The sequence below is a fragment of the Amyelois transitella genome, chromosome 4 (genome assembly GCF_032362555.1).
Source record: "Amyelois transitella isolate CPQ chromosome 4, ilAmyTran1.1, whole genome shotgun sequence".
Taxonomy (NCBI): domain Eukaryota; kingdom Metazoa; phylum Arthropoda; class Insecta; order Lepidoptera; family Pyralidae; genus Amyelois; species Amyelois transitella.
In genome coordinates, this window is record NC_083507.1 from 6275361 (window position 1) to 6288493 (window position 13133).

General features: G+C 34.7%; 1 protein-coding gene across 7 annotated transcripts in view; it reads right to left on the bottom strand.

Moving 5' to 3' along the window:
• Positions 1-67: 67 nt before the first annotated feature.
• The window catches only part of LOC106138711 (matrix metalloproteinase-14), a 28621-nt gene continuing 15555 nt past the window's right edge, over positions 68-13133 (bottom strand). For 2 of the 7 annotated variants that reach the window (XM_013339960.2, XM_013339959.2), the window contains exons 3-13: positions 11256-11385; positions 9919-10023; positions 9488-9656; positions 8328-8403; positions 7195-7272; positions 6668-6799; positions 6212-6374; positions 4407-4610; positions 3960-4216; positions 3528-3684; positions 68-480 (exon numbers count right to left, since the gene is read on the bottom strand). In XM_013339960.2, the coding sequence (XP_013195414.2) occupies positions 359-480; positions 3528-3684; positions 3960-4216; positions 4407-4610; positions 6212-6374; positions 6668-6799; positions 7195-7272; positions 8328-8403; positions 9488-9656; positions 9919-10023; positions 11256-11385 (1593 nt within the window). In that variant the 3' untranslated portion in view covers positions 68-358. The other 5 variants (XR_001228729.2, XR_001228727.2, XR_009657550.1 and 2 more) reach the window with 5 other exon arrangements.

Sequence of the window (13133 nt, forward strand, 5' to 3'; positions counted from 1 at the left end):
AATCCAATCTTGTTTATTATTTCATAGAACTAGTCATGATTTGGGAAGCAAATAAAAGTCATTTGTTAGTTTAAATATTTTTATACAAAAATCTTCGCTTACGTCAATATCACACTCGAACTTACATCATCTATTTATATTAAGTATAAAAACTATGACTTCGCATTAAATTATTATCGTTCTCGCAACAGTATAAAAAAGACACATTCGTCATCACAGCAGAGCGTTCGCTATACACAATATATCGAACGCGGACAGATACACAACACACGATCACAGTCGGTGACGCCCCGGCGGAGCGCGGGCCGGGAGCGGGGCGGGCAGCGGGGCGGGCAGCGGGGCGACGGCGGCCCGGCTGCTAGACGCGGGAGAACAGTCGTGTTGTGAGCGTTGCTATCAGCGATGTTCCCAACATCACACCCAGAGAGAGCCGCGTCGCACCCGCTCCGCTTTCTCTCCCGCCCGTCGCTTCCTCACCATCTGTATGACACAACACGCAAATCGTTAACACTTACCAAGGATAACTACAGTGGCGTGCGCGAGTGCAAAAAGTGTACAAAACAAATATTATGTGGACAACATACACTAATTGACGGATTAAATATGTCACATAAAATTATAACAAAGTGATGTCCAAGCAAATGGCGAACCGACAAACTATAAAGAATAATGTATGATTAAAATAAAAATGTAATCAAATGAAACCTACAGATGTGGGTGAGTGTTGTCACGGCGGAGGCTGTTTGCCTCCTAAAGTAACGCTGCGGCTCGAAGCCACGACTCAACCCATACTACAGTCTAGCCCCGCCTGACTGATGGCTGACCACTGAAAAATTAACTTGCCTTTAGCAAGAATTCTTTAATTCACCGCAACCGGGTCCCGTATGTGCAAACTAAATACTCTATACTACAGATTGATTTATATATATGTACATATTAAAAACTTCTAATGCTACTCGGATGAAAAATACAAATACATGCAAAGGTTTAATATATGTATAATACGTAGGTACGATTATATTTTTTAGAATCAGATTGAGATATTTTATTTACAAAACATGTGTAATGGTTAAAAATAATTCAATTTTTAAAATTTAATATCATACCATGCATAAAACATATTAGTTTACTATCAGCAAATATACTATTTTTTTACGTACAACACACAGGTAACTCAGAACAGAGCTCTGTCCTCAATATATCAAATGTGCGCTTGTTAAGATGGTAATATTTTTAATAAGTCTTACATCAAAGCCGTTATGAACTCCTTGTTTAAATATTGACCACGACTACGCTTATCTTACGCTTCGGAACATCTAGAAAATCGACCAGATAGTTAAAAAAATATATCTTAATACTTTACTAACCAACCCCTTGTGCAAAACAGACCAAAACCTATGAACCAACTGAAACATGAACTTTTTATAGTTTAATATTGCTACAACTACGTAAAATTTTTAATAACTTAAACTACTGGTGTAGTTAGGAATAAAGGCGACCTTCAACAAAAATATATTATCGGAATACAAACCTCATCTTTAACCATAGTCTCTATTTATTCAGTGAATTTGACTACTTTCCAAGAATTGAAATACTTAATGAAATACTACATAATTCGCTGAATAAAAAGCTTGGCTTTCAAGACAAAGTTCTTCTAAAGTAATAAAGATACCAAATTAATTCATGATGCTGTGTTAGAATGCAAAATAGTAGCAGGCGTAAGCGTGAATCAGTGAAGGGCAGGCAAGAAGACTAGCATGCAAACGTGAAGGTTTGAACGTACAGGCAGCGTGGACAAGCCCGCCGGTACTAAAATCACCGCTTATGTTATAATCTCACTGGTATTCGCATATATTCTCCTAGTAACTAATTGAGTCTTTGTTCTTTATGTAATGCTCTATGTACAACATTCAGGAACTCTCCACGGAGGCTATTTCCTGAACCAGAAGAATGACCTGGGAGCGGATGATTTTACACCTAGAAAAAAACACACACATGGAAACGTGGACATTTCCCACAAACCGTGTTTCACACAAACAACATTGATTAACTGACATATAAGGTTTTTGAGTGCGTGCGACAAGTCGAACTTAGGTTCTTATGTGCAATCAAACAATGTGTAAACACAATTGTTACTTAAGTTACATTTAACAAACATTAATTACGGCCACCAACAAATTTGTATAAGAAATTATTTTTCTCTAATTTTTTTTATCCTGTAATAACAATTTTGCTAGTTTGGCCAAACACAGTACAAAAACAAAACATCTAAATAAGTATTCAAAGTACTTGTGCAAGTGCAGATTCGACTTGCTAAATACACTGCTTTTCTAACTCAAAAACTTTAGCATGGTGCTATATTACTATGTGTTTTACTAATAAATTTAAACTGTTCTTAGAAAATCGTAGCATTTTACCTTCTACCGTTTTTGTTCACATGTGAGATGATCTATAATGATTTAATGGGAATATTTATAGAATATAAATGTTACAATTTCCTAAAACAGCGTCGTAGGTATGTTCAGGCGCCCAGAAGCCGTCTGCTGGTCCCATCCCAGCCACTGTCCGCCACTGCTGCGCTATTACCACCACCAAAACCCAATCCCATTTGTACAGGTATAAGCAAGCATTACTTTCATACCTTTCATTAATACTTTTATATCAATCACAGAAAGTTTACCATTTAACATGTACTTACTTTAAAATAACATACATATGTATCTTTATTTCAAAGTAAGTTTTTCATGGCAAGAATTCTCAAATTATATTTTAAGCGATCGCGTTTGTTAATATTGTTAGAAAATTAGTATCAAAAGCAAAAAGAATGTTAGATATTTCTGTTAGTCGCATCAATTTAATAAAAATTAAACATATGAAAAATGATCTAAATGAATTAAACGGTTTCAAATTTTGATTGAATATCAATATTTCAACATATTTTTTATACCAAACAAATCAAACACAACAATTTTAAATTAATGAAAGTCATATCCCAAACATATAAAACCAAACTAAGACAAACATAAAACGCAAAACAGATGAAGTCGACACTAATCTAATAGACAGAGATCACAGGAAGGATAGAAAGAGACACGGAACAGCGGAACGGCGACGGATGGTGACTTCTTTCTGTAGAACTTCAAACAGGTAGCTATTAAATGAGGGATTTTAACACGAGACCATAATTCCTATATTATACGAGTTGATTCTGTAGACATATATTATTTAGAGGTTTAATCTGTTAGTTTCTTAAGATTTGTTTGTTTACTTAGCAAATATAAATTGTAAACGAGAAACTGTTGGCTCTGTCTACCCCGCAAGGGATATAGTCGTGTCCATATGTATGTATGTACACGAGCAATCAAGTATGAGACTTTGATATTTAATTGCTCTATAATGTTTTAAAGTCTCAAAATTTAAATGCGATTTCTAAATATTGACTGCTGGATCATATTAGTACTAGCTGATTTCTTTCAATTTACACTTGGTCTCGGTCTTCTAGGCTACCGTTCTGGGCCTGAACATACCTGCGTCGAATATGATATCGCCGACATCGTCTTCGTCGGGCGAGTTGGTGTAGGCGGCGTATTTCGAGTTACCTCCAACAGTACCGCGCGGCGCGCTGCTGCAGCCCAGCCACCAGAATGCGGTGGACCGCGGGAAAGCTGGATTATCTGTGTCAACCTGAAAAAAAAATACATTACAGTCAGCCAGCTTCATTTATGTAACAAAAATCTGAAATAATTATTACGGATGAAGGAAAGAGGAATAATGCAATTTCGTAAACGATGTCTTTGAGAAAATGAAGGTATAACTGTTTTCCCACTTACATTTGAGTTATAGAACTATAACTAGAAATATGTTGAATATTGTTATTTATTAAACTGAGTTGGTAAACAATGAGTTTTGTGAAGTTTGTTCAGCAGAAAAGAAAACCGAAAGGAATAAAAAATACTTACACTAAATGATCTGTCATTAAACCTCCAATAGGAACCTCCTTTAAAGAAATATGTATATCCATTAGTATATTGTAAGGCAGCATCAATATTGTCAGGAATGCCCTCCCAGTTAGAGACGGGCTTAGGGTAGGTGGCCTTAACCGGGGGTCGCTTGGTCGGGTCGAACCTCCAGAATTTGGAGCCTTTATAGAAGTAAATCTTGCCATTGCCTGACCAAACCAAGGCAGCGTCTAAATTGTCAGGAATGCCACTAAATCCTGCAACAGCGAAAATATATTTATTTAGTTAAAATTATTTTGAATAAAAAACGTGAAATGAATATTTATTATAAAATATTTTGTGATATTGATTGATTACTGCATTTAGAGCATGCATTTAAAGGTAGTAATCAAATCATGTTATTCTTCAAACAAAATACAAACAAACTACAAAAATTAAGAGGCGTACCTTCACTAATATCTTTAGGGTAGTCTCCATCCATTTTCTGTCCATTGTACCTCCAGTACTTAGAGCCCTTGAAGAAGTAAGTTTTGCCATTCTTGTATGTGAAAGCAGCGTCGATGTTACCAGGCAAGCCGGGCCAAGCGCGGGAAATCAGGCGAGGGTAGCCTGATGCCACTCCATCTTCAGTCAGTCGCCAGTAATTTTCTCCTATAATTAAGAAATAGGTACACTGTTACGATAATTTCTTTGGTAGAATTTACGTTTGTGCAGGAAAAGGTTCTAAAACACGATTAGAGGAATTGGACGGTTTAAAACCGCCTAGAAATCAATATAAATTAAAATTTCATGAAAGGGTTAAAATTAAAACTTAAAAAAAAACAGACTAAATAAATAATAAGTAGCGTAAAGTACCCAATGTCCGACAGACCACCAATGATCGACACATAAAAAGTAAAATAAAAAAAGGATACACTTATGTTGTGTATTTGAACGTAAACGAAGCATAGGTTTAAACAAGGTTCATCCAGCTCTCATTGCAAGTGTTACTTTCTACATTCGGTCATTTTGATAAAAATGGCGGAGCTTTAAATATCGACCGGCAAAAGTTTTTAACGGAAATCCAGTTTTATTAGCCAAATCACTAAGGAGGTGAGTAAGGTTTATTGCTCATAACTTTTTTCGGTTTTGGGTTATTGAGACAGCTAATTATTTAGCAGATGGGGACTCAAAGTCAATACTTCTTAATATTATTTTTTTTCAATTAAGGTTACATTTGAAGCGATTACTCGCTTGTCGATCATTGGTTTTTTTATGCGCATGTTCCAATAATCGACAAATGTTGAAATTATTTTTGTTTTAAATTCTTTGCTGCTTAATTCATGGACAGTTAGCTTTTATTAGCACTTTAACAATAATCAAATATATATTAAAATAATTCAACTGTTTCCAATAATCGACATAATTGTTTTTAAGAATTGCACCTAAAAAAATTACACGCCGTTTCAAATGGCACAGGCGGTAGACACAGTCAAGAAAGGAGAAAAAATTGCGACGGCAGCAAAAAAGTTTGGCGTACCCAGGATCACCTTACATGATAAAATTACACTGTTAAATTGGCACATATTTATCCACGAAAGAGGAACCAAAGATGAATTACTCGACAGTGCACAACGCCTTCTTACCATTGACCATTTATGAATAATTTACTACTGTGTAAGTTTAATTGATATGATTAAAAGACTAATTGAAACTTGTTTTTTATTTCTTAATCATAATTTTATTTCACAAAGCTACCAATTGAAAATTTTATTCTAGTTAAATATTGGGTGTCCATAAATAGAACATGTCGATTACTGGATTTCGATTATTGGAACATATCGATAACTGGTTGTCGGTAAATGGATTTCTGCTGTCGAATATTAGGCAAAAAATACCAAAAATATATATTGGTATATTCTTGTAAATTTTTATATCACATTCATTTCTACTTTAATATATCATGCAAAATACTCTAAAAATTTTACTCAAAACTTCAAAATACGATAAAATGATAAAAATAAAACAAATATTGTAAGAATACTAGAGTTCGTGCGTTAAAGTGTCGATGATTGGGTGTTTTACCGTAGTTTGTTATTTTCACTACATATATATTTTTAACAAAAATACATTAAGGTATTTAATAATCGTGTATTAGACTTGACTCGTGCTGCATAATAAGGATATTTTCGCTCCTGATATGCAGATTATGTTAGTCTCCGGCCTTGTAAAACACGAGCACTTTTTATTTTGTACTGAAAACAAGATCTTACCCTTGAATATGAAGGTGGATCCGTCGGCACCATTGAAGATGGTGTCGAACTTGGAATCCGCACAGAGCGCAGGGTCCTCTGCGGAGGGCCGTGGCGTGTTTGGTGCCGGCGCAGGCGCAGCCCCGCCGCCGATGTCAGTTTGGGTCTTACGGCCATACAGCGCCTGGCAGTATTATGCAAGTTCATTAAAGAAATCTTTGCTTTTTTATATTATTTATTTTGATATAAATAAGTTGTTATTAATGAAAGCTTTAGTTATCATCCACTTGTGTTGTTCATCCTCTCTCTGGAGAAATGTCCCGGTTGCCCCTTTAACTACGCTTCTGGATTTATTTGAAGTCATGTCAAAATTTATAGCTTTACGGTCAGTTCCTTCATTCTTTTTCTTGCTTCCAAAAATATTTTATAAACAAAAATTATATTAAAAGTCTTATTCACGTCTCAATGTTGTTTTACCTGAATACCCTGGATGTCATCCTGGTCGAGCTGGAAGGCGGGGTCGTATCCTCTGTAGAAGGGAGCCATGAGCGCTGAGCGGACGTCACTATGGGACAGACCCAAGGAATGACCGAATTCGTGAGCAGCAACCTGTAAATAATTAAACCAACTTCATATAAATCAATAATTTCTAGACATGCTTCTATTGAAATTCTATATTGGTCATAATCATCTTCCGAATATTTTTCCCGGCTGCTTACACCCTGTAAGCCCGAGTTTACAACCACAGGAACCACGATCAAAGAGTAGATCTATAAGGTATTACACAAAGCAACACCCACCCACATAACCTCCACGATACTGTGAACAGGAAACCTAACTTAGCTTGAATATGGTCATTGCACTAAGAGAAAGTACTTATTCCGTTAGTCGTCTCGGCCGTAAATGACATCCACAGAAAAAGATGGAGCGGCCTTATTCACGGTATGCCGGAAACCACACAAAATTTTCGCTATCTTCATTTTAACATTTTAGGATAATCGTACCTGAAATAAATTTGTTCCTCTTTTGGAGTTGATGGTCCATGTCTCAGCATCGTCAAAGTGAGCATCACCTCCGTATACCTGTTATATGAATTATTAGATAAGTGGACAAATCATATAAATATACGAAACCGTCAAAGTTAATCCGAGACTCAGGTTTAGCGACACTAACTCAAATAATTCCATATTTAAAATAAAAAAAAACTTATATAAATACTGATACATATTCAAAACTAAGCATAGCCAGTGATGAGAGTTGAAACCCGTTACTTTGAGACTCAGAAGCAAGCACATATTAAAACATATAGCAAGTTTTCTTTGTCTTTAAAACTTTTATTGCGTTGAACTCTTTACTATGAGCGGTTGAGTCATATAACAAAGGTACGTGAACGTTAATATACATAAGATAAATGGATTTGTTTGTTTATAGTTTAATGTTGTCTGACACGAGTTGTAAAATAACTAAAAGGAAATTGTAAAATTAACTGGTACACTAAACATGTTAATTGTAACAATACAATAGGAACATTTTTGAATATTTGAGTAACAGTGATCTTGTAACTCTATAAGGCTATCAAGCTCGTGTGAAAATTTCCTAGGTAGCTAGGCTTGTTGGTATACAAATAAAATATGGAACCGTAAAGTTTTCAAAAGTACGTGCATACATTTTTCAAATGACTTTCTGCTTTGAAACAAGCAATAAAAACGTTGATAAATAAATAATAGAGTTTCACCATCACACAGCTTTACATCCGCTATGCTTTCTATGCAAATAATTTTCATTTACTGACAATGCCATGGTACAAAGTAATAAAGTATTACCACATTTTGAGTAAATTGTTATTGAGTAATTTTCATTGAGGATTGCGTATACAAATCAGTAGAGTTAAATAAAAGTACTACAACAATTAAATTGCGTGTTTGGTGTTTTATGATAAAACTCTAAAATACATTTAACACTTATATGTGGTAGATAAGTATGAAGTCGCAATTCATGGTTGTAACAATATCGTTTTGATTTTGCATCTCAATCTAGAGATTTATTAAATGACTTTACAACTTTGCGGACTGTATTCGATGCAAGACGACGTTTCTTATTATCTCTTATTATACGATTATGATTCAACATTACTTACAGGGAAATAAGCGTGGGCCAAAGTGCCTCCAGGGCCGTCGAATGGATCACCGTCCCCATGCTCTCCAGTCTCGAATCTAAACACGATACGGAATATATTTTTTGGACAAATATTTACAACATATTAGTATTTTTTTTTCTCTCAACTGCACTGGAGAGCAGTCAAACCTTACTTATACCAAAAGTTTTTCTTCCCTACTCTTAATTCGGTTGACGCTCTAACTCAATGTTATGCCTTTCATGTCAACGAATTAATTATCCTTTCTTGATTTTATCAATACCCCAACTGTCAATTAATAGACCACATCGACAAATGGTTTCATTGCGACCTTCAAACAGGCTTTCTTTTATAAAATCAATAAAATTGGTTGAATCAGACCTTCTCATTATTGTTACTACATCAGTAGGTTTAATCACAGATTTTGATTAATCATTTATACCTATATAGGTATATGGTTCAATTATTTTGCATTGTTTAATAATTTAAAAAACATAAACAAACACCGATAAAAATGGCTTATTTAAATTTTGTGAGGCTATACGAAAACATAAAATACTACCAACACACAAAACATAATTACTAAATGACAAAATTTACATTCAGCTAACTTCGTCACGCATCGAGAGATTGCATACCTATAGTAATGAAAATCGCTGAATTACACATTCAAATAGACTCCATCCATTTGAACATTTGATTGCATGTCTTGTCATTCATCGTCATCATCATCTACCTACATAGCTTTAGTTCCGGGATCCGCTGAAGATGTGGGTCATTTGTGTTTCTTATTTCTTTATATTTCAAAGACAAACATAAAAAGATGAAGCACTAGTATCAGTATCTAGTAAAAAAGGGAGTGGTAAGGAACAAATTCCTTTTGTTATTTAAGTAATGTAGGTATTGCTTAGAGCATTTTAAGAATCTCTTTCTAAGTTGCTTTGCTTCAAGTTACTACAACGTTTACGTTTAAATTACTTGTGAATAATATGTATGTTTAATGAAATAAAACTTTTGATTGTTCTGTTACTCGATTTAAAATTGACACCTAATTATATTTGTTTGCCTTTTTCTAAACGTTGACGGGTAGAGAATGTTATAAGTAATAAGTTCAGCGCTGCCGATTTCTTAATAAATAAATAAATAAAAATTGGATTAATTACCTTATCTCAATGTGGACTTGACCAGAGCGTTTCTGTGTGAAAGTGAGATCGGTATAGTCAGACCACACGGAAAAGGCTTTAGCGAGTTCCAAGTCCACATCAGCGTGGTTCAGTCTTGAAGGGTACTTGGCTATCCTGTAAGTGAGGTTCTTAATACGCCATCTTGAGCCTGTAAACCGTTAAAAATTCAAATTCTTCGCACCTTTATAATGTCAAGAATATTATATTTTGTTACATCATGCTCCATTAATAAATATTAAATATACAGTTTTAATATAGTCTATTTATTATAAGAAACCATCCATGTATTAAGAGCGAGTCAGCTCTTTATTAATGAAGGTGGAAAAATGGGCCTTCGTTTGAGGCGTTTACATATAAATAATAACAAATAATTTAAGATGGAGCTGACGAAGATGATGATTTTGACTTACCTTGTAGAGCATATCTCTTAGCACGACTTTCACCAAAACCAACTTTATCTCTTACACCACACCTAGGCATAGCCATCATTTTTTTAGTCTCTTCATCTAAGTCGCCTGTAAAAAATAATATATGTTTTAAGTAAAACGCATGAAGATACTCCATGAAAAACGAAAACAAACTGTCTAAAGATGATTAATGTTTCGAGCAAAGCTTTTTCCTCATAATACTAATTAAATTCAATAAAATACTTCTAATAATGTTGTCTGTAATTAAGGAGGCAAAACCTGTAGTTTTTCAGTTTACAAGGAAGTAATTACGCAGTCACATCGACCAAACCGCACGCGGAAACCCATGAATAAACAGGAACAACGGTTATAGGCGCGCTGGCCATTGATTGTTACTTGTCACTGCTCTGTGACAAATTCATTAATCTTTACATCGATTGTGCATCTTATTTATTCTTTTTTCTCAAAAATAAATGAAATAAAATTTTGATTTTCTTTCACAATCGTCGATTGGGTACGTCAATTAGGTTGTACAAGCGACCAAGTCTAATCTCTGTAACACTTGCAGGTGTTTCAAACCCATATCTATCATCTTCAGTGTAACATTTTTGCACCATTCATTTTATAATAAAAACCTGTGTATGAAAAAAAAGATTTTCCATTCTTACACAAATGTAGAGAAAAATATCTACCCGTTTTACGAAAAAACTGAATGTGCATTCCTATGATACTTCACAAGTTTCTAGTAATGTCAACCAAACCCGTGCACTGATCAGTAATGAATAATGTACGAGTATATTTGCGTCCACTGCGTTATTTGCTTATATCATACGTTCAGGTATGGATAGTCAAGACCAATAAACTACTTCTTGTCTCAAAGCACGTACTATCAAGACGATTTGAGTTCCACGCACATAATTCTACGGTGTTTAAGTCTGTCGCTTGTCGAAGTACGTAGTTATACATTGTTAATATATGGACTTGATAGCGTTAAGAATACGTCAGGGGCCCTCAATTGCAGTGTTCTTATAGAAGATGTTAGTTTAGTTACAAAATGATAGAATCGTTCAATGTTCTATACAAGGTCAAAGAGCGGATGTATGCTACTATTAATTACGTCAACTGTTGTAATTCAAGAAATGCATCATCATTCACACGAGTCATGGTGGATTGTACCTGTCTTGCAATAGGTTAAAATCAGATTAAGCCTTTGTGGCGCTCCACGCAAATGGGTCCCGAGTTGCTTTTTGACATTTGATTGCACCATTTATGATATCAAGGTGTATATTACTAAATCAGTATGAAAAAATTGGCTTGGCATAGTCTAAAATCTACTTTACCTGTCGTGTTCAGGCCAGCAAAACTTTGGAACTCAGCAACTGCTTTCCGGAATAAGCTCTCATCAATGATATGCCCACTTGTAGGATTTCTAATTTTGGGACTTAAGTATCCAAATTTATCCAGGTACATCTGAAACAAAGACAGTTATCATATTTAATACAGATATATTTACAAAGAATATACAAAGGTTAATGAATATTGTAATTTTATTTCAAGACCTTTGCCTGAGATTGCGTTATTTTTTCTCGTGTCTATATACATTATTATGTAATTATTTTAGGTTACTAATCGAATGACTCAGGGCTCTACGTCATGCGTAGGTATGTATGCGGCGTAAAGAGATTTGATGTGATGTTCTCTTTGAATTCTTTTATTTTATGGCTGAAAAAAAATTATATATAAATTTATTTATGAACACTAACAGGTATTTATATCACTTCTCAGTCACAGGTATTATAAAAAGGAAATATATTATTTATTTGAATAATATAACTTGTATTTCATTGAACAATTAATTTTGATTTTGTCGATATTTTCATAATGATATTCCCCAGTCGAGTTTTCTCCCAACTTGATAAAGAGTTAGTAAGACAACCATAGAGCGATATATTTGTATATAGCAAATTCCTCTTCATCCTGAAGCTAAAACAAGTCGATTAAAAACAAAATTGCGTGTTCTCACTTCCTGGATTATTTCTAATCCTTCATACGACAAGGGCCTAACCCGTAATGGATTGTGCTCTCTTTTATCTCCAGTACATGATATTATCTCGCATCGTCGCAAGGTTACCCACCCATTGTTTATTGTCAACCTCTTTGATAAGGATAACAAAAAAGACGATGTAAGTTCGTGTCATGTATACCGGTGTAACATTTTCTTAATCACACTATTTATAAGAGCTAAGCAAACACATAATTAAATATTCAAGCATTGTGTTTTTGAGCTACATGCCTAATGTGAATGTCTTTTTACTGTCGTTACATTTATTTTAGAAGAAATGGTTTCTGTAATACGAAATTATAGGTACCCGTGACACTTTAATCTGATGAATGTAGACGGTAAACGCATATTAATATGTTTTGCTGAAGTGATTTTCGCCATCCACAAGTTGCAATTGGTCTATTTCATGTAGTCTTGTACATCCCAAATAAATTGATGAAATTCTAATAGCATTTGCGTACGGACAGATTTCTTTTGAGAAAAATCAATTATATTTTTTATGCCTAAAATTGCACTTTATGCTTTATACATACATACATATGGTCATGTCTATATCCCTTGCGGGGTAGACATAGCCAACAGTCTTGAAAAGACTGAATGGCCACGTTCAGCTATTTGGCTTAATGATATAATTGAGATTCAAATAGTGACAGGTTGCTAGCCCATTGCCTAAAAAAGAATCCCAAGTTTGTAAGCCTATCCCTTAGTCGCCTTTTACGACATCCATGGGAAAGAGATGGAGTGGTCCTATTCTTTTTTGTATTGGTGCCGGGAACCACACGGCATGAAAATAATAAAAAAAATAGTTCTATTTAGATGTGAATTCAAAACATAAGTGACCTTGTGTATTGTGGATATAGCAATGGCAGTGCGCTCCGCGTGCACAGCATTGCAATGTGCGCATACCCAACTGCCTGCATTTCTTTGTTCCCTCCGCCAGTCGGGAAAACAACAGTAACAATAACTCTGCTACTCGTATATGTATGTTTGCCAGTCAATACCCCCGAAAGTCCATGTCTCCCATTGTTTATTCAAGGCTGGTGATATTTGTATGATAATAAATAAATAAATATAAATATATACGGGACAATTTACACAGATTGAGTTAGCCTCGAAGTAAGTTCGAGACTTGTGTTACGAGATACTAACTCAACGA